The sequence below is a fragment of the Trichosurus vulpecula genome, chromosome 5 (assembly GCF_011100635.1).
Source record: "Trichosurus vulpecula isolate mTriVul1 chromosome 5, mTriVul1.pri, whole genome shotgun sequence".
In the NCBI taxonomy this organism is placed as follows: Eukaryota; Metazoa; Chordata; class Mammalia; order Diprotodontia; family Phalangeridae; genus Trichosurus; species Trichosurus vulpecula.
Window position 1 is genome coordinate 37376128 of NC_050577.1, and position 26236 is coordinate 37402363.

The window sequence follows — 26236 nt, forward strand, 5'->3', positions numbered from 1 at the left end:
CCCTTTTATCTTCCACTATTTCTTGAAGGTCATTTTTGTTGTTTCTGTGACACTATCTATCCATCTCATCCTCTATCATCCCCTTTTTTCTTTTGCCTTCAATCTTTCCCAACATCAGAGTCTTTTCCAATGAGACCCATCTTCTCACCAAGTGGCCGAAATATTTAAGCGTCAGCTGTAGTATTTGAGCTTCCAGTGAATAGTCTGAATTGATTTCTTTGAGTATTGGCTGATTTGATTTCCTTGCTTTCCAAGGGACTTTCGGAAGTCTTCTTCAGCACCACAATTGGAAAGAGTCAGGTCTGTAGCACTCGGCTTTCTTTATAGTCCAACCCTCACAACCATACATTGCAACTTAAAAAACCGTAGCTTTGACTGTACAGACCTTGATGGCAAGGTAAAGTTTCTGCTTTTCAGTATGTGGTGCAGATTTGCCATAGCTTTCCTTCCAAGGAGCAAGCATCTTTTCATTTCATGACTGCAGTTGCCTTCCGCAGCGATCTTTGAGCTCAAGAATATAAAATCTGACACTACTTCCATTTCTTTGCTCTCTGTTTGCCAGGAATTGATGGGATCAGTTGCCAAGATCTTAATTTTTTTGATGTCAAGCTTCAAGCCAGCTTTTACCCTCTCCTCTTTCACCCTCATCAAGAGGCTTCTTAATTCTTAATTAATTGTGGGGGATGCTTAAATGATTACCAGAAAGTGATAGAAGAGCTCATCAAATATGTCTTTTTTATGCAACCTTAATTTTTCATCTTCTCTCGTAGTGTTCTAAATAACCTATCTGTTAATCACATAATATGATGGTGACCCATCATGTACAAATACTTTAGGAAACAATCAAAATAACTGTAAGAGAGATCCATTTTTAAGAGGCATGCTCTCATATCTTGATTACTAATAGCTGCTGTTTATAGAGAGATTTAAGGTTTTCAAAGAGCTCTTCATAAGTTAACTCATTTGATCCTCACAGCGACAGTGTAAGGTAGGGACTATTATTTTCCCAGATCACAGATGGGGAAACTGAGCTGGGCAGAGACTAAGTGATTGCCCATGGTCCCACATCTAGTGAGCACCTAAGGCTGACTTTAAGCTCACATCTTCCTGACTCCAGGTCCATTGTTTTATCCACTGCACCACCTAGCTGCCTGGGTATTTCTTCAGATCTAAGAAACTGGATTTTCACAAGAAGGCTGGCTTCTTTCAGTTATTTATATTTTTAAAAACAAGCCAAGTTCTTAACCTTTTCTATAAGCATCTTTACCTGTCAGGCTGCAATGATGAATTGTATCAAAATCCACGACAATGGTCTGATTGCTGTTTTTGCTGTTTGAAATCTGATAATGTGGTTAATCACTTTTGGTTTATAAAGGAATTTGTTTTTAAAATAAAAGCATGAACTTGGAACAATTTCTCTAAAATTTCTAAGTCAGTTAATTTAAAGAAAAATTGTCAAATATGTTGATAATTATAGATAATGCCAATTTTTAAAAAAAGAGAAAATAGGGGGCAGCTAGGTGGCACAGTGAGTAGAGCACAGGCCCTGGAGTCAGGAGGACCTGAGTTCAAATCCAGCCTCAGACACTTGACATACTTACTAGCTGTGTGACCTTGGGCAAGTCACTTAACCCCAATTGCCCCGCCCTCCACCTCCAAAAAAAATGGCAAAAAAAAGAGAAAATAGCCATCTTGATGTACTTATCATTTTTATGCTAAGGGGACATTCAAACAAATAGAACACTCACAAACCTATATTATTTGCTGTATCCAAAGTAACTCTTATTCTCCTAACTTCTAAATCAAGTAACTTTTTTGTGTTGCTTATTTTTTACCTTTCTGGAGTTTTTGACACCGTTGACCACTCTCTCCTCCTAAATATTTTCTTTCCTTGAACTTCCTCGACCCTCTTTTCTCCTAGCTCTTCTCTTGCCTGACTCACTTTTCCTTTTCAGTCTGTTTTGGTGCAGCGCCATTCGTGCCTCGTCCCCTTACTGAGACTCTGCCCTCTCTTCTCTTCCTAATACTATGCTCCTTCACTTGGTGACCTTGTCAACTTCTATGGGTTCAGTGATCATCTCTGTGCACATAGATACAACATCCACCTGTCCAGCCCTTACCTCTCTCCTTATTTCTTATCCAGCATCACTAACTACCTTCTAATTATCTCCACCTGGATATCGTGTCAACTAATTAAACTGAACATGTGCAAAAAAAATTCATTTTCTCTTACCTCCGTCCCCTCGATCCACCCCCCCTCCCCCCACTAATTTCCCTATTTCTTTCAGGGTGCCACTGTCCTTTCAGCTGCCTGCATTCTCAGTCTCAAAGTCTCCCTCTACACTTCACCTCCCCTCCCCCCAGCCATATCCAATCAGTTGCCAAATCTTGTTGAATCTACATCCACAGTGTCTCTCAGATGCATCCCCTTCTCTCCCCTCACATAGTTACCACCCACCCACCCACCCACGTCACTTCTTATTTGGACCATCACAGTAAACTCCTGGCTGGTCTTCCTGCCTCCAGCTCCTCTCCCTTACAATACATCCTCCACGGAGCTCCCCTAAGTATTTTCATTGACTCCTCTCATCAGGGAGCTTCAGTGGTTCCCTATTTCCTGTGTAATAAAATAGAAATTTTCCTCTCCTGGCCCCACTCCTGACTCTCCAGACTTTTTCACCTCTGTGTCAACAGCATTCTTGCCATGGAGACGCCTTCCACCCCGTGCCCCCTCCTCCATTGAGTGAGTTCGTACCTGGCTCCGCTGTTTCACGAAAAGCCGGGACTATCCGCCCTCACTCATCTACTACACTCTTGACTAATATCAGGACTTTGTCACCTCGTCTACCACCCGCCCAGGTTCCAGCTCCCTTTTATGAGTTGTTTTTTTCCTATTAGAATGCAAGCCCCCTGAGGGCAGGAATTACCTTTTTTCTTTCTCATTCGTATTACTAGAGCTTAGCACAGTGCAGAGTAATTTCTAAATAAACGTTTTATCTGTCCATCTTCTGTTTGGTATTCAGAGTCTTTCATAGTCTGTGTCCAGCCTATCTTCACAGACTAATTACACTTTAATTTCCCTCGGGAATCCCAGGTTCTATCCGAATTAGTTCATTTGTTATTTCCCATACTTCTCACCTGCCTTTCCATAGGCCACCTCCTCTGCCTGGAATGTTCTTCCTCCTCACCTTGGTCTCATGGATTCACAGCTTAGGAAAAGCTCCTCCCCCCTTTTCTCCTCCCCCCCCATTATTAGTGCTCTCCCTCCTACCCCAAAATTATTTTGTATTTACTCTGTGTATTTGTATCTCTAGAACCTAACACGTTGGGTGGCCCATGGGGGCTGTCTATGCCAGTTGAATTCATACTAAGTATAGTATTCTGCTTTCAGATAAAGACAAAGAAATGTGGGTTCAACTCTCTCTTTCCAAAAATAATCTTTTTACTTATCTGTGCACACACATAGAATGTAAGCTCCTCGAGAGCAGAGACTAGTTCTGTTTCCTGTCTCCTAGCATGGCGCCCAGCGTATAAGACGCCACATGGTAATGAATGTTTATTGAATGTAACTTGCTTCTCTTTCTTAGTAAGAGCCTGTTAGCTGATGACTAAACAGACTCCCAAATAGAGCTCGTTCATAAAATACTAAATAAGTACTTGTGAGGGAGGCAGGAATTTGATGGCATGAATTTTTTTTTATATAATACCTTATTCACTTTGGTGTTTTTCCTTTCCAGTTTTCAATAATAAATATGAAATTTATTTTCTCCATGTTGTTGCTTTATGGAAGCTATAATGCTCTCAATGAAGGACTGGTCAGAGTAGTTAGAAAAAAGTAAGCAAGCCGGAAGTGTCGAGAAGAGGATTTGAACAATGTTGAACACTGCTTCACAGTGTGTTCTTAGGGAGAAGGTAGGAGACCAGGGTTCAAGTCCTAACCCTGCAAGTTCTTAACTGAGGAACAGAAAGACAATCACTAACCGTCTCTCACCTCATGTTTCCTCATGAATAAAATGGAGATGATTATGTTTTTTCCTCCCACATTGGGTTATTCTGAGGAAAGGTACTTTAGCAAGGGTTAAATGGTCAGAAATATGAGTCCTTGTTGTTCTTCACTGTTAATTCCTCCAGGGCAGTTAGCTTCCCTTCTGAGCCCCCCAGGCCCTTTGTGGCCCAAAGGACAGATAAGTTTGTGGTCTGAACTGTGGAGGTCACACTGGGAATCGCACAGATAAATCAAACCTCCATTAACTGCCAGAGAGAAAAGAAATGTCCAGAGTCATCTGGTGTAGCCGCTACGCCAAGGGACACCCACGCTGCCCTGTGCTAAGAATTAGGAGAGAGAAATCTGGCATGCCCCCTTCTCAACTGTCTGCAAAAGGTGAGACAGCGTTCAACTTTGCAGGCCTGGAAATCCTGCCTGCCCACCAAAGCAGGAGCATTTTCAGACAGGCGCATTGTGCTCCATACTTAGGCCTCAATTAGCAGAGGTACTACTGAAGAAACAATTCAGTCCCAGATTTTTCATTTTGCCTTTCTTGTAATTCCCGGCCCAGCCAATACTTTCACCAGCTGGCTGTCCTGTAAAAAAGAAGAGCAGAAAAAAGATTTTAAATACCCATCAGCAATAACATCCTGGGTTCAAGCACCACAATAGCATTGCATTTGTTGAGCCACGAGTCAAAGTCAGAGTCTCCCAGGCCCTCTCTATATCACAGCCCTGCTCCCTTTGTTCATTGGACTCCGATAGGATATTTAGCACACCGTCTTCGATCTGCTTCTGAGGACCACAACTTTGTTCCTCTTCTGGGCCAAGTTCTTGGCATTCAAGTCTCAGTGATTCTGTTTGCAGCTTGTGCCAACTCTTTGCTTCACCTTCTTTGGATTCCTGCAGCCTGCCTTCTGACCATTTTAGTGTTCACATTATCACCTTTCCCATAGGGCAGATAGAAGAAATAAAATCATATTAAAAACTCAAAGTAGGCAATTTTACCACAATTTAGAATCTCTCATAAAGGTTTTCTTGGGGAAGGAGATGGAAGCTATTGGATAAAATAAGATTTGGAAATTTTCTGTGGATTTCAATTACCCATGTCTCCCATTGGGGCAAACTATTCAGGTGTTAATTAGATTATCTGTGCTGATACCTCCTAATCTCAAGTAAGGAAGTTGGGAGAAAAGCAAAACATATAAACAAGTTACAGAATGCTCCATCACTAGTGTTGGTTTGTTTCTTCTCTTTTCACCTTATGAAGATTTTCAACCACATGACATCAGCAGCTACTGCCTTTGAAGAAATTATTCAGTGATGGGGGAGAGTGAAGAGAAGGGAGGGGAGATGGAATTAAAAATGGGAACCAACCCATCCCTTTGTCCCTGTGGCCCATGAAGATGTGCAGGGCGTCAGCACAGTCAAGGGTGTCAGCACAGTCCAGAGCGTCACTTGCTCACTGTGATGATCTTCCTCAATTTCACTGGCTTCTGGAAAAATAACATGAGATAGTTTCTCTCCTGCCCTCTTTAGAAATATTTATCATATCTTCGAGAATATCTTTCCTGCAGGAAAACAAAAGTTTAGTTTGTAGGTTTTTTGGTACATTGCCATCCACATGCTTTTGACAGCCTTTTGCAGCTCTTCATCTGCAGTGTCTGTTGGAAATGAGTTGAAGGAGGTATGAATTGATTAATCTGTGAGATTTTTCATGAAATGGCTTAGTCTCTTGGCTGACCAGTCTTCGTACTACAAGAATTTTTCTGTTAGTAACTTGATTGCTTGTGGCCCTTTTCCATTCTAGTTTCTATAGCACAAGTGTTGAAATCTTCCTTAACACTTCATTTCTCTCTTTTTTCCCCTCTAACTAAAAGAAACAATCTTATTTATTCCTTTTGAGGTACTACTTTAGGCTGTTAAATTGTCTTCAGGGATCAGCACTGAGGAGAACATCAAGAAAGAAAAACAAAGAGAGAGCCTGAGTCGTTTCCAGAAAATCAGTTACGCCTGCACTCTTCTCATCTTTCCAGTTAGCTTCATTCTAAATTTTTTTCCTGAGGGTTCAAAATGAATTTATATTTTTTTACATAGCACTTACTATAGAGTACCTATTGACAGGAATGCAAAAGATTGCTATTTAAGCTCACTAGTTCTTGGGAATGAGAATTAGAGAACAACCTAGAAGTATCAAAGAACATCGAGCAAATCCAAATTTTCAAAACACCTTAGGGATCTTTGAGGCCCAACCATTAGCCTCCACTTTTAATACAGTGTCACTACAGATCCCCTAATATTCATACCAAGGACAGGAACACCAGAAAGTTGCCCAGATGACATAAAGCACAGCCCCAGGGAACCTTGCCTTGTACTCCTAATGGAAGGTCATGTTGGCAACCCTCTCCTGTAGCTTCCTTCACTCCATCCTTGTACACAATTTCCCACAAATTACAGCATATTGCAGCTAATCACCAAAAAACACACCAGCTGCTTTCTGTCTCTCTGCCTCCACTAGATGGATGCAAGAGGCAAGGTTTCTAGGTACAGCCCTTGGAGATACCCTCTGTCTACCACCCTGGTCTCCCTGTACTTGGTTCCAGTATGAGGGGTTCCAGTATGAGTGACTAGATTGCTATTCCCTTCCTTCTTGGGAGTCAGTATCTTTATACTGAAGAGCTAGGGGCTGTGATGACAAGACATGACCAGGGCTAGAGAATGTGAGAGACAAAGAATGTCAAACAAAATTTTGCTAATGTCGATAATAACGTAAACCATCCCTGATTAAACAGGGCCAAAGATAGTGAAATTTTGGAAGAGGCCATAGAACAAAAGCATCTCATTTTCTTGTTTGTCACTTGTTAATTCTTTTGATTCGGCCTTCTTAACAGCTAGAAGGTGGGGCATAGTTAAGGGTGTTTTTTTTTTCTTTCCTACATGTATTTGATTTGTTATTATACTTATATTGAGAAAAAGGAGAAAGAAAGAAATTAAAGCATACCTAGCAAATCTAGACCATGTGTTGAAGTGGCTCCATCTGACTATCATAGATGCAGAATTATAGATCTATCCCCCTAGAGATCGCATGTTAACCAATTCTGCCTGTCAGCAGCATATAGAGGGACATCTACCCTTTGCCATTGCTGACTTTTCTTTAATATTATTGCCAGAAGCTGTAATGGAACTATGATAATAAGTTACTGATTCTATCTGGCTGACATCCTAATCACCCAGAAAAACTTAGGGAGCAGTGTGAGACCTCATTAGTTGCCAGTCAGCTCTCTGATAACTTCTTCATTCATTTGCAGAATCATAGAATTTTGAAGCTTTACAGGACCTTCGAGAGCCTCTCATCCCACCCCACCCCCCATTTTACAGACAGGAAAACCATTAGAAGTATAGTGACTTGGCCTAAGGTCATCATACAGTTAGCAAAGGGTAGAGCCACAATTAAAACTGGACCTCCCAACTCCCAAGCCACTGTTCATTCTGCTCTGCTACAGTCCTGAAGAGACTGCTGACATAATAACATTACTGAGATTGTTTGCCACCTTCCCAGTACCTATATTGAAAGCAAACCTGGGTCCATATTTTTCAGACTTCTTCCTACTTACTTGACTATCTCCACAAGAACAACATTGGGTCAAGTTGTTATGCTGTTCTTTATGGTTCCAACTTTGAACGTTGGGATGATAACCATGTGGTTGATCTTTGGTGAGTTCTTCATGTCCTTTGCAGTTCTTTTATGATAGTAGACCATAATTTAGTCTTTCTTCCTTCCTCCCTCCCTCTCTCCCTTTCTCCTTTCCTCCCTCTCTCCCTCTTCCTTCCTTCCTTCCTTTTCTCCCAGTTCACTCTGAAGCTCATAGATTATTGGACCACAGTAGGTCCCTGCCCAGGCTCCACTTAATGGCTGTATTTTGGGCCCTCCTGGCTTAGAGTGAATGTCAGTGGTAACTGTTTCTGTTTGGAACAGGCACTCTTAGGGTCTTCCCCTCTCAGCTTGATGTTTTTTCTTTTTTCTAATTAAAGGGGACATCCCTTGACTCACTTCTTAAAGAGGCATATTCACTGAATTGGCTTTACCTCACTCTGAGTACATGAAAAGGCCTTAGCCTAAAGGGGCCAGGTTCACCCATTGCATCCTGGGTCATCTCCAGTCATCCTGATGAATATCTGGTCACTGGACCCAGATGGCCCTAAGGAGAAAGTGAGGCTGGTGACCTTGCACAGCCCTCCCTCACTCAAATCCAAGTCAACTGCAAGTCATATCATTATTTCCTTGATGTCATGGTCCTCTTTGAAAATGAAGGACAAATACAACAACAACCAACTGACCTACTGTGTGCCAGGTACTGTGCCGAGTATTTTGGATACAGATAGAAATGAAACAACTCTTGCCCTCAAAGAGCTTTCATTCCATCGGAGGAAACAAGAAACATATACAAAATTGTGTGAGTGAGTGTGTGAGAGAGAGAGAGAGAGAGAGAGAGAGAGAGAGAGAGAGAGAGTGTGTGTGTGTGTGTGTGCAGAGAGAGAAAGGGAGAGAGAGAACATTAGCAGCTACAGGGATTGTCTTCACGTGGCAGGTAGCATTTGAGCCAGATGTAAAAGGACTCTAGCGTGTCTAAGAGGCAGAGAGAAAGATCAGGAATGTATTCCAGAAATAAGAGATCACCTGAGCAAAGGCACAGAGAGGAGTGTAAGAAGGGGAGTAATGTATAATATGGCAAAAAGGGTATAATCTCAGGATTTTATATTTGGAAGGGACCTCAGCAACCATCTAATCCAGCCCATACTCAAAAAAATGCCAGTTCTAACATACCTGATCTGATTCTAACATACACTGATCTGATTTTCCAGCCTCAGCTTAAAGACCTCCAGTGAGGAAGAACTTTCTACCTGTTGAGGTGACCTCTTTCCACTTTTGGAGTTCTCATTGTTAGGAAGTTTGCATTTTTGCCCATTACCATTGATTCTGCCCTCCAAAATCAAACTAAGCCAATCTAATGGTTCTCCCACATTCCGTGATAAAACAGAGATATCATGGACTGCCCCAGTTTGCCCTTCTCTAGGCTAAACACCCCAATTCCTTCAACTGGATAGGTTGGAGCTAGTTGCCAAACAGAGAAATGTGATTTTGATCCTAAAAGAAATATGATAGGGAGCCCCTGGAGTTTGTTGATTAGGGAAATGCCATCCATTATCAAAGCTGTGCTTTAAGAATATCACTTTAGCAGCTGTGTGGAGGGTGGATTGGAGTGGGGAGAAACATGAGGTAGAGAGACCAGTGAAGAGGTCAGTGTGACACTTCTAAAAAAGCTGTCAAGTTCATAATATTGACAATATCTGGGGATATAGAGATTCAGTTCAATTCACCAAGCATTTATTAAGTGCCTGCTATCGCATATTCCCTGTTCTCAAGGAATTAATAAGAGGCCAGGACAAACGCACAAATAACTATAATACAAATTGTAATATAATGGCACACAGCAGGGGTCTATGAAGAGTGGTGTGAGAGATTGGAAAAGAGAGAAATCATCCCTTCTGAGTGTCATTCAGTCAACAAGGATTTTTTTAAAAGCATTTATAATGTGCCAAGTCCCTGTGCATAGCACTGGGAATACAAAGGCCAAAAAAAAAAGTCCCCTGCCCCCAAGCAAAGTGCGTTCTAATTGAGGAAACAAGGTAATATTCAGATGCATAAAAGATCTATGCTCAGTAGGTGGAAGGTAATGTGAAAGGGCATGACCTCTGTGGGTAAAGGGCCAGGAAAAGTCCACCTGCAGAAGGTGCACTTTGAGCCCAGTCTCGAAGGAAGCCAGGGGTGCTAGGAGACTTTAAGGGAGGGGACCGAACATGCTGGTCAGCCCTTGGGGCGACACCCTCTGCCTCATGCTGGCCTTGCTCCCCTCACAGGGGACAGGGTACTAGACGAGCCAGCTCTGGACCCGACACACTGCACCAAGGCCACCCTCCTGCCATTTCCCCCTCCCCTCCTCTGCCTCCTGCTCTGAAAACAGAATCAAGTGACACTTTCATTCCTAGAAAGAGTGGATGAGGTATTGCCCAATCATGCTACCCTTCCATTCCTGAGACTCCTCACAACAAAACACGACTCCCTGGCTACCACACTCCAATGCACACAGTCTTCCTCTATTGAAAATAAATTCCTTAAAGGCAGAAATTGTCTTCCTTTTCCCAGTGCCTGACACATAGCAAGTGCTTAATAAAATGTTGTTTTATTCATTCATTAAGCCAAGCATCCTTATTTTGAGGGTTTTCAGTCAGGATACCTATGACTTTGACCATTCCAACTGGTAGGATCTAGACTCAACCAATTTATTTGATTTCCCAGTCAGTCAACAAGCATTTATTAAGACCTAAAATGTGCCAAGCATTGTACTAAGCCCCAAGGACACAGAAAAAGGCAAATACATCCCCCTGCCCTCAAGGAATTCACATCCTAATTGGGGCAACAGTATGTAAATAACTAGATATATACAAGATCTATGCAGAATAAATTGAAAGTAATCCCAGAATGGGAGGCAGTGATACCTCATGAGATTAGGAATGGCCTCTGGTAGAAAGTGGAATTTGATCTGAGTTTCCCAGGAATCTGGGGAAAGTAAGAGACAAAAGTGAGAATAAGAACATTCCAGCAATGGGGAGTGTAGGGGAAAAGGGGTGTAAGAAGACTGGAAAGGAGGGCCTGGTTAGGAAAAGCTCTAAAGGACTTTGTATTTGATCCTGGAGGTAATAGGGAAACAATAGAGTTTATTGAGTAGGTGGCTAACACAGACAGACCTACACTTTAGGAAAATCATTTTGGCAGCTGAGTCAAGGTTGCATTACAGTGGGGAGAGGCTTGAGACAGGGAGACCAATTAAAAGGCTGTTGCCAGTAATTTGCTGACAAGAGTACCTGTAAGAACAAATGAATAAATAATCCAGCCCTCTGTAACAAAAGTTAATAGGTGAACAGGAGGATTTGCACAACAGTCTTCTATGAATTTTGATAGCATTTTTGGCCCATCTAGGATTTCACTAATACCAAGTGAATGTCCACAAAGGAATAATCAGCCCCTTCCACCAAGAGAGCCATCTCCACAGACCATTATCTGCAGGGCCACAAACAGAATGTTGTAAGAACAAAAGGGACTCCAACCAGAACCCCCCATGAGAGAGAAGTATCACTGGTAGAACAAGAAGAAACCGAGTCATAATTGTTAACTGAAATGACTATGACCAATACATTCATTCAGTTCACCTTCCTTCTGAGACCAGTCTAATTCTGCCGTAACCCCACAATTCAGATCAGGCTTGACCTAGAGGGACCATCACTGTTTAATTCTGCTTGTTACTTAAGGAGTAAATTTGCATAGCAAATTCTTCTGTTTGTGTTGTGTTCATGCTCTTTTCAGGTGAAAGCACACAAAAATTACATTGACAGTGTGATGGGGCAGTATTCACTTCTGTTCACCTGAAGTTGTGCCTCATGCGCAGTCTGGAATTAAGATAGAACAATGAAATTGACTCCAGCTTTGGGAGGAGGGGATGATGACAGGAGACCACAAAAATGGCCTCATGGTGTCTCATAGGTAAACCGCTGTAGCCTTCATGCTGACATACTTTGAACAGAAAGGTTAAGAATCCAGCAGCCTCTGCAGAATAAAGTAGCCATCTCTTCTGGCCAGAAAGAATCTCTTGACAACAAGGCTATGCCACATTTTTAGGGCAAAGTAGAAAACTTGTAGTACCACCATACATTTTCTTTTTAAACACCTCCTTTCTGTATATAAATAGCATATTTGGGGGACTGTTAATCTGGCAACCTTCTAAGCAAATGCACATATTTAAATATATTAGAGGAAGGGGAAAACATTTTTTAATTTCTCTTTTGGTATACATTTATTGTATGAAGTTAAAAACAGAGCATAACGCACAGGTGGTTTAAAGTGCTTTTCTGCCATCTGAAATCTCTGCTTGCCAGGGTACATGGGGATGTCACTTAAGGGAATTGGGCTTATTCAGTATGTAAAATGAGATTGGCATGAGTTCAGGGGTTTTGTCTGTGGGTTTTACCCAATTATCTATTTTTTTAAATTAAAAAAAATTCTCTTAAGACCTTTTGGATTTTTTTTTAGTTAGAGTTTTTAGATAAATATGTTAACATTTTCTGGATTCTTCTGTTGTATGTTAAAGATCTTTTATACTCATTGTTTCTAATATTTATTTCCTAATAGAGTACATAGTCATTTTTACTATCATTCTTCGCTTTGGTCATATGAGAATCTTCACTGGATATCTAGTTGAGAACAAAATACTGTACATTTTTTAAATATACATCAAATTGAATGTATTACTCTCACTGCATCATTATAGGCAGCAACAATTTGATTTTATATATATATACATATATATTCCACCCTTTCCTCATCTATAAATCTAGATCAAATATCAACACCACACAGGACACTGGAAAATTAGCAGGGTATAGGTAACATGAAATTGGATTAAGTAGGGATCAGTGGTGTTGCTGTTTATAAATAGATATATTGATATATGTATTAAGGTTGAATACACTCATTCACAGTTAAAATAAAAAAAAAAATTTTCCTGGATAATTTATGAAGCTAAAAATATTAGTGTTTTTTCCCCTCGTACCTAAGCTGTTGGTACTTACCTATGCATTCAAAGTTATTTATTAGAGCTTCTTAAATTACTAAGGAATTTTATGAACTTTTAAGTTTCTGATCTTTATTTTTTGAGCCACTATAGCCTTGTATTTTTTAAATGAAGAGGGCAGTAAGAGACAGAAATGATATGACCTTTACAGACCCTCTAGCAATCAGTGAATGTCAGATCACAAATTTCCCCAGCTTTAATTACAGGCAAAAAAAAAACAAAAACAAAAACAAAACAGAGAGAGAGCGGCAAAATTAGCATTTTAATATAGAAATATTTTAGGCTTTAGGAGAATTATGATAAATCTAATGTTGCCTGGTGAAGCAAAGAGGGGATATTACAGAAAACTGTCTCCTTAGGAATATTTGTTTAAATAAAGGCAACAATACTTCATCCTTATCTTTTTTGGATAATTATTGCTATTTCAGGCTGTTCTTTGTTCCAGGTTTAAAATACCTTTAGTTTTCCAAAAAACTGTAATTGGCAGTATTTGTTTGCTCTAAAACTACGAGAAGAAAAAATCTTGTTTGCTTGGCACTAACAAGCTAATTATTTTAGGGAGAATTTTTGCTCCACGGATACAGTTCACTCTTGCTATGGCTCTTCTGCACTTGGATGCATTTAGGTGTTCTAGTTTCAGTTACAGTATATTAAACCAAATCCTTTTCAGTGGTTGAGGTTTGCCCACCTGTCTACCCTAAAACACCTGCAACATATGTTTGCATAACCCTGCAATGCTTTGCCTTTTGGGTCCTGAGAAATTCCCCCAGAGCTTTTTGCTTATAAACAGCTGAGCAATTCGTTTTTCTAATGACGGTTGCTTTTCCCCTGGCGTTGAGGCAATAACATATTCACTAAAATAAGAGTCTCATTTTTCATCAAAGAGAAACGTTAGACATCTTTTCACAGTGCTGTTTCCCCTTCTGAGCCGTCTTTTTTCCCTTTTCTAATCTGGCATACTAAAAAATAGAGGGTGGTAGCAGGATGCTGAGGAAAACAAAAAACTAAGTAATTCTCAACTTAACATACACATGTCTTCCACTCCTTTCCTCTTTATGCCAGCCAGAGAGTTAGACCACAGGCATTCTCTAAATAAATCAACTTTTCTATCGCACAATGCTCTCTGAACTCCTCATCTCTTTGAACGTAGGAGATGACAACCATCTAAAATGCTAAAGAAACAAGAAGGACTCCAGTTAAAATCTGGGAAGCAACAGTGCAGAAGCCAACATTACCAAATCTAGTATGTGGATATTTTATTTTTTAAAAATTCAAAATAAGTTCAGTTTAACTGTGAGAAAGCAATGGGTTTATTCCCAGATAGGAAGTTCTGCAAAGTCTTGCCTGCTTGATCGTATTTTCTCAGATAAGGTATTTTATTTATCATGAAACATAGTTCTCATCCACACATCCTACTTTAAATTATTGTATCAACTATCAGAACAATAAAGCATCCTTTTTTTAAAAAACATAACATCGTTCTTAATGATGTTTACATTCTGATGAAACTACTGTTTTGATTTCATAGTTTAAGGTGTCTCTACCTGTCCACGAAAGTATGTGCCTGGCTAATGCAGAAAAATTAGTTGGATGTATCAAATAGACCTTCTTATGTGTCTGCTCTTCCATTGAAATGACAGTTAACACAATTAGTTTTCATAGGTTATGTCAGGGATCACTAAGAGTCTTGTTCTGTTTTTTCCTTTTACTGAAAATATCTTCTCTTTTCCTAAATATTATTGTTATGGGTCCCTTTGAAACAAACAAACAAAAAAAAAGAGTTTGAACTGAAACTTATTTGCTCTGTAAGAGACTCTAAAGTCTTTGCGGCGGGGGTGGGGGGTGGGGTAGGGGGGTGAGGAGCAGCAGAGGGGGTGGGAATAGAATACTCTTCCGTTGAAGCTCAAACCTGTCTTGGCAGAGAAACTCACAACTGAAGTCAAGCAAAAGAGTTATACAGGCTGACCCTTTTTAGTGAATAAAAAGGAATACTGCTGAAAAGTTGGCTCCAAGTACCCACCTTCATGTTTTAGTAATAGCCACATAGTTAATGCCACAGATTATTTCCGTCATGTATTCACTATAACTAAATTGGCCAAAGCATTTTAGAAATCAAATGAGAAATAAAGTTGATTTTAGTTTTTCTTTCTGAGTCTCATAGCCCTATGGGATGTTTTCTTCTCTTGCCATCCACCAAAAAAAGCCTTCCTTGTCATTCAGTTTCGTCGTTTACCTTCCAAAGAAAACCTCCTTGGGATTTCTAGCATTCTTATAGTAATATAAAATAAAAAGGCTCAAGATAAACAAGACATCCAAAAGAATAACTCTTTCGTACTTTGAAAGTAGCTAGCATAGAACATGCAAGAGGTCTCTACTAAACCGATTCTGGAAAGTCTGTGAAAGAAAACCAACACTCATTCAATTTCTCTTGTTGATAGAAAACCTAAGTTTGATTTACCCTACTGAATTTGGAAAGGATTTTCTAATGTTTATGTTTGTGCCCAGAGACTTCAGGAATGGACATGAATTTTATACCATATTGATGATGCCATCTCCTAGTGGTACAATGTGCCCAAAGTATAATATAGCATTAGTATGGATGTGTATACAGAATGATCTTTTCACTGATATTTACCCCTCACTACAAGGAGAATTAGCTAAAAGGGATTTTTCAAAGTAGAGCAGAAACCTAATAAATTGCATTCTATACATTTTAAAAATTAAATGTGTGAGGTGTGGTTTTTTAACTAATTAGACTATCTTGGTGTGAAATGAGGTTAAAAGTAGTTCTTAATTATTCTGTTCAGATAAAGACAACTTTGAACACCAGTTAATAGGAGTTCCATAGTATGAGCATTAGTAAGTTGAAGTAGTGAGGAATGAAAACATGTACCCACTGAGATTAAGACCCTAGTAATTCCGGTGGCTGCTAAATATAGATTATCCTGCAAGTCTCAGTTGTAAGTTTCAGTAGCTTAAGTTTAAAACTGGACTGACTTTTAGGACACCCTATGTAATAGGAATCCCAGATTTGTCAGTGATAAATTGTTAAATGGTGCAGAATAGAAGTTTTAATTTGGAAAAAGATGTAGGTCAAGAATGCTGAAACCATTTGAAACTTTAGACACTGTACATAAAATAGGGGTGTGCATAAAGAATCCTACATAAGCTTTCAAGGCATAGAAATATTAAATCTTAATTCCTAAATCTGTCAATGGTTTTGTTTGTTTTGGGGTTTGGGTTTTTTTTTGTTTTTACATTAAGCTTCAATCAATGTTGAGGATATTTAGGAGGCAGATTGCTTACAGCACATGGTAGTTTTTATGTGTGTTCATTTACTTGCCTGTATGTATTTATATTTAAATAGTGGTATTGTCTTAAGAGGCATCATGACGCCATGCAATAATCTTCAGCCATTGTCTTACATTTTAAATTCCATTTTTCAATATCTTATTTTCATTCTTTTCCACTTTAAATGACTCTCCCTTTGATACCAGTAAGCCTCTGAGGAATTTAAATGGGCCCTAAATGAGAGCAATACTTGAATCTCATTCATGTGTTCAAGTTAGATCATTATTTTTGATAATCACTCTGAGTACTTAGATCAACCCTTGGTACCCTTGAATTGCTTGTCATTTCTTGATAAATAAGTTTCAAACTGCTTTACATGATCTCTTTTCATTTTTTAAGCTAAAAAAAAGTAAAGTAATCCTCTCTCCATGTATTGGAAGTCAGAAACGGAGCTTTTTGTTATTTTTGCAAAAATGATGTATTTTTAAGTACTGGAAGTAAAGAATAAAATTTTAGCCGTAAGTGATAGCCTAGTGGAGGTAATTTTTTTAGATAAATCACGAATGTAGCATTAGAGACCTGCCAATGGTTTTAACCTTTCTTTTACATTTCCATTATACCCAGGTTCAGGTTATCATCAACCACTGCAAGGAAACCTATGTAATTCCTAGAGATGGAAAAGTTGCACTGTTAGACTTAATCGTATGGTAGTCATGGAATCATCAGTTATCTTCATCAAGGCAATTCAGATTTGATTATCTCAGAACTCAGTTGAATACCAAAGCCGTGGAATAGTAGGTAGTGAAATCAAGAGATTGTCATTTCTGTTAATTGATTGGAGCGGGTTTGGTAGACATATGAAAGGTGCATTTTTTTAAAAAAAACAGAGAAAGAATAGGGCCATTTTGGTCATTAAATCACAGCTCGTTAGCTTGATGAATTACAATTATTTAACCTTAACATTTAATACTCTAGTGTTATATTCCCCTCTGAAGATGTTAACCTACATGAATTCTTTGCATTAAGGTAGAATGTACCATTTTATTTATAGGTAGATCTCTAAAAAGCAGGAGTTCTTAGATGGAGGTCCATGAACTTTTTTTAAAAACATTTTGATAACTGTATTTCAGTAGAATTCATTTTCTTTACGTTTTATTTTATGTATTTAAATGCATTGTCTTGCATTTAAATACATTATTTTAAGCATTTTCAGAATGAATCCATGGGCTTCACAAGACCGCCAAAAGGGACTGTGATACAAAAAAGTTAAGAACTCCCTCTCTCAAAAAAGCAGTAGTAGTGGAGCTTAAAAAAAAAAGGCAAAAAGTTAATGTGTGCTGATTTCAGATGAGCCTGCTTATGTATGCAAATACAGTTGAGATTCATATAAAAGGTTTAAAAAACAAAACCTTTCCCTGTTTTTATTTTAAGTATTTTTATGGAAAATTCGTAATTATGGTTTTAAAGAACCATTCTTTGCTTAGATTTTTATTTATTTGTTTCATTGGAAATGTATTTGTTTAAGAGGTATTCATTTGTTTAAATTTCATTCGCTTGTGAAAAGCTTCTATTTGGGAAAAGTGGTATTTTTATAGAATCCCAAATATGTCAACTATTGTAATAGCATCCTAACTGGCCTTTCTGCTTCCAGTCTGTCTGTCTGAACCCTCTCTTATACATTCTTCACACCCTTCCAAAACTAACAGTTCTCACACCAAGGGCAAGCACCACAAAATGCCTTAAGTGGCTAGGAAGAGGAGAGAGGAACAGGGGAATCACAAGGCAAGTGGTGCTTTAGGATACCAGGTCTTATGGGGGAGAAAGATCCAGAAACCATCCCATGCCAAGGACACAAGACTCCAGGATCGCACCAAACCACCATTGGGGAATGTTACTAACAATGGGGGTGGGGAGGATAGGCCAGGCCAGACTGGTGAGACATGAGAGTATCCTCTAAGTCATACCTAGAATATGACCACCAAGGCTAGTTAAGCTTGCTAATAACTAGGTGCTGAGCTCTGTTTTTGCTTTCCATTCAAGTAGTACAAATGCCATCATTACTCCCTGGATTCCAGTGCCCTGGGGAAAAGCCTTAGTCACCATCCCAAATTAAACAAACTGCTTCATGCCACTGCCTCGGTAATTGTCCTAATTCACTGCTTTGATAAACTCCTTAAACAGATAGCTCCAGTGGCTCCTCATTGCCCGCTGAACAGAACATGAGCTCCTGATCCTCCTTCAAGGCTCTCCAGCCTTTGGTCTTAACTTCTTCAGCCCTACTAGACTCATCCCTTCAAAGCCTCTCCCTGCCTGGCAGTATTTCCTTCTCCCAGCTTCCAGCCAGGAATGACCCTGGCTTCCTCATCGTTCTCCAGCCACTGCCTGAACCTCCCCCTTGCATCATTCACATTCCCCCATGCGGCCTACATATTTGTACACCTATTTTCTTCCCGGCTAGATTGTAAGCATCTTGAGACCAAGGCTTGTGGCCTAGCTTTGTGTCCCTGCCATCTGACACAATCTTTGATTGACTATGAATAACAGAGGAGCTTTCTTTAGTGTTTACAAATAGTGGTAAGTTCCAGAAAAGCAATTCTGTTGCTGTTTCAATGAAAACATGCATTGGTAAATTGGCTTGTGTGAGGTGATGGTTAATGTGCTAATGATTTCCAGTGCCTAGCACATTTTTGGCACTTATCAAATGCTTGCAAATGAAACTCTGTGCCACAGAAATGAATAATTGTAAAGCATCAACTAAATTCTGAAATACCACCTAAGCTTCAGGGAGAACAAAAGACTCCGTGCGCCATCTAGTGGACATAGTGTACGTAATGCTCATCGGGAACTGTTCCTCTGAAGTAATCTTCATCTACATCTTATTTCTCAGAGCCAGTTGGCAAATACATTATACTTGTCATGGATCATGTGATTTTGTTGGTCTTAAAAGGATTAGCCTTTTTCCAATTATATTTTAAAATTAATATCTCAACGTTAAGTATCTGTCAAAAAACAGATGAAACAATAACCAAAAAAAGACAAATTAATACATTTTCCAGATTTTCAATCAGTAAGACAATCCCTAGCATTGCTAACAACTATCCAAATAAAACCCAAATATTACATTTTTTACTTCTATTTATTTCCTCTTGGTTAAACAAATTTATCAATATATGGTCTCATTTAAGACTTTTTAACTATTGATTTGTAATTTGTTTTAAGTATTTTCTGAATCCTATTTTCTGAACTGTTTTTGCTTTAGAGAAATCCAAGACCAGTGACGCATCAGTTCCAACAAAATTTAGATTATTACAAGGCATGTGGAGCAGACCTTATGAATAAAACCCGGTAAGCATTCCCTCTATACTGAATGCTGCATTTTATTAAGCTATTGTTAAAACTCATTATTAAATGTCATATGCCAAGTAAAATATAATAATTTAATTCACCATAGGTAAAGGACTGATTATGTAAGAGGTGTTTTGAACCATTAAAAATTAACAAATTAGCATTAGTTTTGAAATGAGATATTAAATTCATAGGCTATCAAATTCATTTTTTGACGTTGAACAATTCAACATTTCTTTTTACTTTCTTTTTTCTTTTTGCAGGGGGGAGGGCAGGGCAATTGGGGTTAAGTCACTTGCCCAAGGTCACAAAGCTAGTAAGCGTTTCAAGTGTCTGAGGCCAGTTTTGAACTCAAGTCCTCCTGACTTCAGGGCCGGTGCTCTATTCACTGCGCCACCTAGCTGCCCCCACTCAACATTTCTAAAGCTAAACCAGGGCTAAATGATATGGACTTAAATGGTCTATTTCCAAATATTGGTTGGCTTGATGGAGACAGAGAGGCAGTTCCACAACGTATTTTTTTAAATCATTTCTACAAAATGGGATCTCCACAAAAGAACTAGAGCCAAAACACAGGCTCATTAGTGTTTACCAAGATCCTTGGGCCATTGCTCTAGAACCAAAAAGGAACTTGATGGCTTCTAGTCCAGACCCTCAAATGAGGACAGATGAGGGGACTGAAGCCCCTGGAGGTGAATGAAGCAGCTTCCCGAAGTCATAACCAAGAAGCGTCAGAGTGTAATTTGAACCCAGGTCTTGGATGCCAAAGCCTGCACTCTTTCTCTTGGACAACACTAATCAAAATTATCATCTAAACATGGGCATGTCAGTCATGCTGCCAAGTTGAAAGTGTTTTCACAGGTAACCATGTAAGTAAGAGAAAAGGTCCCTCTGTTTCCCATTGTTCCTCTGTTCTTCCCTCATCTTTTCCCGTTTGCTGTGACATGGGAACACTGTCTCATGGCAGCAGAACTTCCTTAGAGGGAAAGAAAATGTGAGAAAATGGCAGAAATGAACTTTGAACTTTGGCGCCTTTGTTTCCATAAATCGGTCCGTTTCACTCTATTCTCATGTGTTAATCCATTCTTCTGTTGCGGCGTCCTATATATTTACATCCAGCTCACTGACATATGAGTTATCCCTGGATTTATTTTCTGTTTATTTATGTGTGTGTGTGTGTATTCGTGTTGGCTTTGCTAGGCCCTATCTCCCCATGAAGCTCTTTCATCTCTTCCCTGCCCCATCCCCCAGCTATTAGTACTTCCTGTCCAATATAAGAGGTATGAGATGCTCGTTACCCAGGGTTAAAAAGCCGGATTTCTTTTTTTTCCAAGCACTTGTCCCAAGTTCATGTGGGGGAAGAACATCCAAAGTTCCCCAGAGCTTTTTGTAGGGGCAGTTTGTTCCCTGGGCTACTTCAGACTTGCCGCCCTGACACTCAGTCACAAACTCTTCAGCAGACTATATTCCATGCCTTAGCTACGTCCTATTTGGTGAGGCTTTCATTGAGCTATTTTTAGGCCTAGGATGCTCAGATTGAGCTTGGACCAAACTGGAACCAATGAGTAGAGTTCACATTCACCCTGCTATTCGTACATCTAAGTCCAAGTACATTGGACAGGAAGTAGGGGAGAAGTGGCCCAAGTAAGGGGACTGTGGAGGGGCTGGGAGAGCGCAGATGAGGTTCCCTGAAGAAATGGCTAGGAAGCGAGTCACCGGAAGGAGCTGGGAATTAGGGGATAAAGAGACAGCTAATTTCATGGAGTCTGGGGAAAGCTGATGCCTGTTCCTTTTGTGGCAATGGCCTTCTATTAGTATGACATAACCATATAAGGGAAGCGGAGTGCAAGAATGCCATGTGATCTCATGGATAAGAATATCACCAGAAATCAAGAAGCCTGATTTCTCTTCTCTGCTTTACCATGGATTGCTATAATTAAGTCTTTAAAGCAAGTGCCTAGGTATTTTAGTGATAGGCTCTCCATTACATACATGGGTAATACACAGCATACCCTGATTTTACTTGCTGATAAATTTCTTTCAAAGACACACACATGCACCAAGTGGGAACCGACTTTTTCTTCATCATTCCATTAACATCAGCTGTTAACTAAGAAAAAAGAAAAGATAATTTAACATTTTAAATCTTGTTACTTTTTTGCTCAAATATGCAAAAGTTGGTTTTTTAAAAATGTCTAAATTGTGACTAGTCTTAGGAAATACCTATTTAATTTTTAAAGGTTTTAATTTAAGAGTCTATTGCTACTAAAAAAGCCGTACTGAGTATGCATAGCACAAAATTTCTCTACGTTAAAAGAGAGCAATCTCTAATTAGTCCCATACATGTGCTGAAATTAAGGAAAAGAAGAGAATGCTTATCTTCCCTAATGCATCTGTACATTACTTAACTTTAATGGGTCTAATGTTTTTAAGAGATGGCACAGCACAACTTTTCAAAATGGCGGGTTCCTTTATTCATTGCAGGATCACAAAACAAATGTTCCATCAACTGACCAGTCTGTATCAGGAATCCCTCGAGAGCCTGAACTACCTCAGCTGCATCTGTTTATAAATGAGATGGAATACCAAGGGCAACCCAAGCCCAGATTCGTGACTAGGATAAGCTTATTTAAACTAAGCACTAATGGGGACAACATAGAAGAAGCTAGTCTTCATCCCCAGAGTCAGAGGAGCAGGATTCAGAGACCCCTAGCTGACCATTTTCCTCTTGGGTTTTCCAGTTCCCCATCTCCTAGCTATCAAAGGTTAGATTAAATTAAGTAACTTACCCAATGACAGCACCTTAGCCCTGATTGTCAAGCATGGGGATCTTGCCCATTCCAGGTCTCTGCCTTTCTGACCTAAGCCCTGACTCTAAATCCTCCATCCCATCTTGCTCAAGCGCCTGTAATCTCACCTGAGGTGTGCTTCTTTGTTGATAGGCATAGCACAACAAAGCCCATTCCGTCCTTCCTATGGGGTACAGTCAACGATTACCCTACAGGAATTATTTTATATAGATGAAAATCTCTAGCAAAAACATGCCTGTGAATTGTTGTTAGTTGTGCGTACATGGAGAAGTTTCTCCTCCTGTGTTTTCAAAGTATTATTCACATGAACACAATTAATTTTATATCATCCCTTTGCTCTTCAGCCAGAAGTTTAGAATTTTTACCAGACCATAGCAAAATGGACCACAAATGTACCTCACCCTACATAATAGTTATATGTCCTAGGAGAATTTGCTATTTAAAGAATAATTTTGCAAAACCAATAGTTCTTTTAGGATATAAATAATCCTCTCTGAATTTTCTGTTGAATAAGCCTGGGTTTTGTTTTGGATTTTGTGTGCAACTGGCCTTAAATCAGAGCATGTGTGTATTGAGTTTTTAAATAGCTAAAAAGGCAAAGAGATTCATTTTAAGATTTTGTTTGTTAATTTCCACCTTCATAATTTACCAATATTTTATGTTTTAGTGTTCATGGTATTTAGACCCACAATTTTCTACTTTCCCCCCACAGATATTTTACCATATGTAGTGTAGTTTAGAGAATTAGATAATGATAATACATCAGGAGTGGGCGCATCTACACACCCAGAAGCTTGCCTTGTCTTTTATTCTCTCTCAGATTAGATAATTCTCAACATTAATAATCCTGTGGCTGATCAGAATTCCAGAAGACACTAAGAGTTATTTAAATGCAATAGTATTATAAATTAAATGGCTTTAGGTAAGATAGTCAGGTTCGGGGGCAGGGCCTACTAATTCAGCATTGTGTCAAAAATAGCTAGGAATTTTCTGTTTTAACTCTTAGGTTAAAGATTTTCTTTTCATTCCTATGAAAGAGGAAAAGTATGTCCATCTTTCTTGCCTCAGTGTAGGCTCAAAAGTCCTAGGGAATCACAGAAACCACTTGAGATAAACCATCACCTCATAAAGTCATGTAGCTTCCCAGTCACTAGCTTGAAGCCATGACTACTCATTTCAAGTGCCATGCTCTTTCCAGATCACAGTGCTGCCTCTTAAAACATCACCACAGTTCTTAAAAGTCCTATGAGGCAGAGCTCCAAACCCTACAGTGATGAGTATGTGTAGATACAATGACAGTACAGGTGTTATGTAAAACTTCATAAATTTTACTGATTGGAAAATTGACCAAGTGTAGTATATCAGATATTTCCCCCACCCTATCCCTAAAAATGCTACCCAAAGGGCACAAGCATCATTCTAAACAGACCTGAAGATTCAGTATGAACTTTTGGAACGAATAAAAGATATTCTCTTGAATTTGAATTATTCAAAGAAAAATATTTTATTTATTTTAGCAATTCCATATATAATATTAAAAATACAAAAGTGTTTTCTTTTTAGTCAGGGCATAGAGAAATTGAGTCAGCTTTTTAGAACTTGTTTTGAAATTGTGAGTCTTAGGTCAATGGTACTTCTGGTTAGATGACATTTCCTAGAAGGCCATTTCCCATATCTTCATGCTCTTGAATTTTTGTCATTTTAAACACTCCTGTAGACAACTTTTTCACTGGAACACAAGTGACACTCATTTTTATAATAATAAAAATGGATATATGTTCTTATCTTAAAAAGACTTATTTATGTTAAATGTCTATAGCCTGAACTAAGCTAGTTTAGAAGATAGCAAATATAAATATTTACCTAATCCCTTTACATCTTTAGTAGCTTGGATTAGTTCATGAGGCTTGTTAAAATTAGGTCCTCTAGCTCTTTCCCTGTCGCCGCTGAGTCGAGCGGGAGGCGGAGGCTCCCGGGTGTTTTCAAGATTTAGCTTCACCCGTGAACCGCTGCCATGGCCGAGGAAGGCATTGCTGCTGGAGGTGTAATGGACGTTAACACCGCTCTATAAGAAGTGCTGAAGACCGCACTCATCCACGATGGCCTAGCTCGTGGAATTCGTGAAGCTGCCAAAGCCTTGGACAAACGCCCAGCCCATCTTTGTGTTCTTGCTTCCAACTGTGATGAACCTATGTATGTAAAGTTGGTTGAGGCCCTGTGTGCTGAGCATCAGATCAACTTGATCAAGGTTGATGACAACAAGAAGCTGGGTGAATGGGTAGGCCTCTGTAAAATTGACAGAGAGGGAAAGCCCCGTAAAGTGGTTGGTTGCAGCTGCGTTGTTGTTAAGGACTATGGCAAGGAATCTCAGGCCAAAGATGTCATCGAAGAATATTTTAAATGCAAGAAGTGAATAAATAAAAGCCTTGGTCTTAAAAAAAAAATTAGGTCCTCTAGACTTAACATCTTCCAATATAATTTTGTCTTTTTAAACAATAATTTGGGAGAAAAGAAGACTGAGGCTAATTCATTCAGCAGAAACAATCTGGTCTTCTCATCTGCATGTGGCTTGGCACATTCTCATGTTGCTTACCTTCTGAATTTTGTGAAATAGAACAGTAATAATGTGTGAGGTCAATTCAGGGAAGGAATTATCTGTAAGTGTTGGAAATGTTCTATCCAAGCCTAATTTTCAAGTAAATTCTGTCTGTTTTTCTTAAGGGAAAAATTGTTCCTAATAATATTCTGGTATATTTTGCTCATAACTGTCTCAACAGAAAATTGATACTTCTTAGACTTTTTTCTGTTCCTATTTTTAGCTTATATCTCTTTCTCATATTAGATTCATACCACTATGAAAGTTCTTCCTTTAAACCCTAAAATATATCTGTTTTACGAAGCACTGGGCTATGAATTTACTTTTTAGAAATGTTCAAGATATTTTCATGCAAGAGAAATCTCAAGTCCTTTTCCTCACAGAATATTATTCCCAAGTTTAACAGCTGATGAATCTTCAAAGAGGAAGAATAGGATTAATAGACATTCTTAGAACAAGTCAACCTGCAGAAATATTTTTGGAGTAAACAGATTGTACTAAGCCATGGTCAAATCTGAAAACAGGAACATGCCACTGAATTTGTCAAATATAAACAAAAGTGGTTCAGTTCTTTGTGAAACCTATGAAATGTCTAAAATTCAAGAATGGAATAGAGGCCCCTATATAGATGACATCCACATAAACTTAGCTAGCAACATGTCAGCAAAGCCGTGTTGAACAATGAATGAGTCACAGATCTGTTTGTGGAAATGGTGGGGATTGTGTTGACAATCTGGGACTGGGTTATTATTGACACCAGAAATTATAAAAACAATTATTGTTAGAGAGGATAAGGATTCCTAAGGGCCACTTAGTGATCCATCTAGATCTTGGAAGGAAACCACAGAGAGTAACTATGGAACACATCACTCTAAGCTATAAAAATGGAGCACCTCAGAAGACATGAGCTGGTGACTAGAATTCTATATATCAGAAGCTTTCTATCTTTCATGGACTGAAAGATGAAAAACATCCACACTACCAAAAAAAAAAGAGATCTCAAAATAGCCTGAAGAACTCAACCAATAAACTGTACTAGACCCTGACCATTATTACAGAAGAAACTATTACTTAGTTTCCCACCAAGGGACAGCATCACTTCATAAACACTTGACACTCCCATCCTCAGCCACGTCAGTTTTATCCCAGTACTAGCTTCATTGTTGAATAGATTATCTCCTCTCTTAGGGAGGTGGGAGATGGATTTATGCTCAGTAAAGTTGTTATAAGGAAATTGCTTTGTGGATCCAGGGCCAACATTCCCTCCATGACCCAAAGAGTGTCTATAGCTCCTATACTCTTGGTCAACATTCTGCCTACATTCCTTATCAAGGTACTCGCTCCTCTCAGCCTTCACCTGCTGTCCCACAGCCCTTGAGTTTTTCTCTGTGATGTCTGTGCTGCTGGTCACCCTTTCCCAGGAAGTTGGGACCAGCCCAAGTGATATTCTCCTAGCCAGCATTTTCTTTGGCCTGGGGAGATAACCTACCTAGCCCTTCCTGCCTTCCATTCAAGGTTGGGT

The 26236-nt window shown here is 39.2% G+C and overlaps 1 protein-coding gene and 1 pseudogene across 7 annotated transcripts in view; both read left to right on the plus strand.

Moving 5' to 3' along the window:
• TBC1D5 (TBC1 domain family member 5) overlaps positions 1 to 26236 on the plus strand; it is a 635464-nt gene that overhangs the window by 520933 nt on the left and 88295 nt on the right. For all 7 annotated transcript variants that reach the window (XM_036758387.1, XM_036758382.1, XM_036758384.1 and 4 more), the window contains one exon: positions 19223 to 19308. In XM_036758387.1, the coding sequence (XP_036614282.1) occupies positions 19223 to 19308 (86 nt within the window). The remainder of the gene's footprint in view (positions 1 to 19222; positions 19309 to 26236) is intronic.
• On the plus strand, positions 24054 to 24544 carry LOC118849511 (annotated as a pseudogene).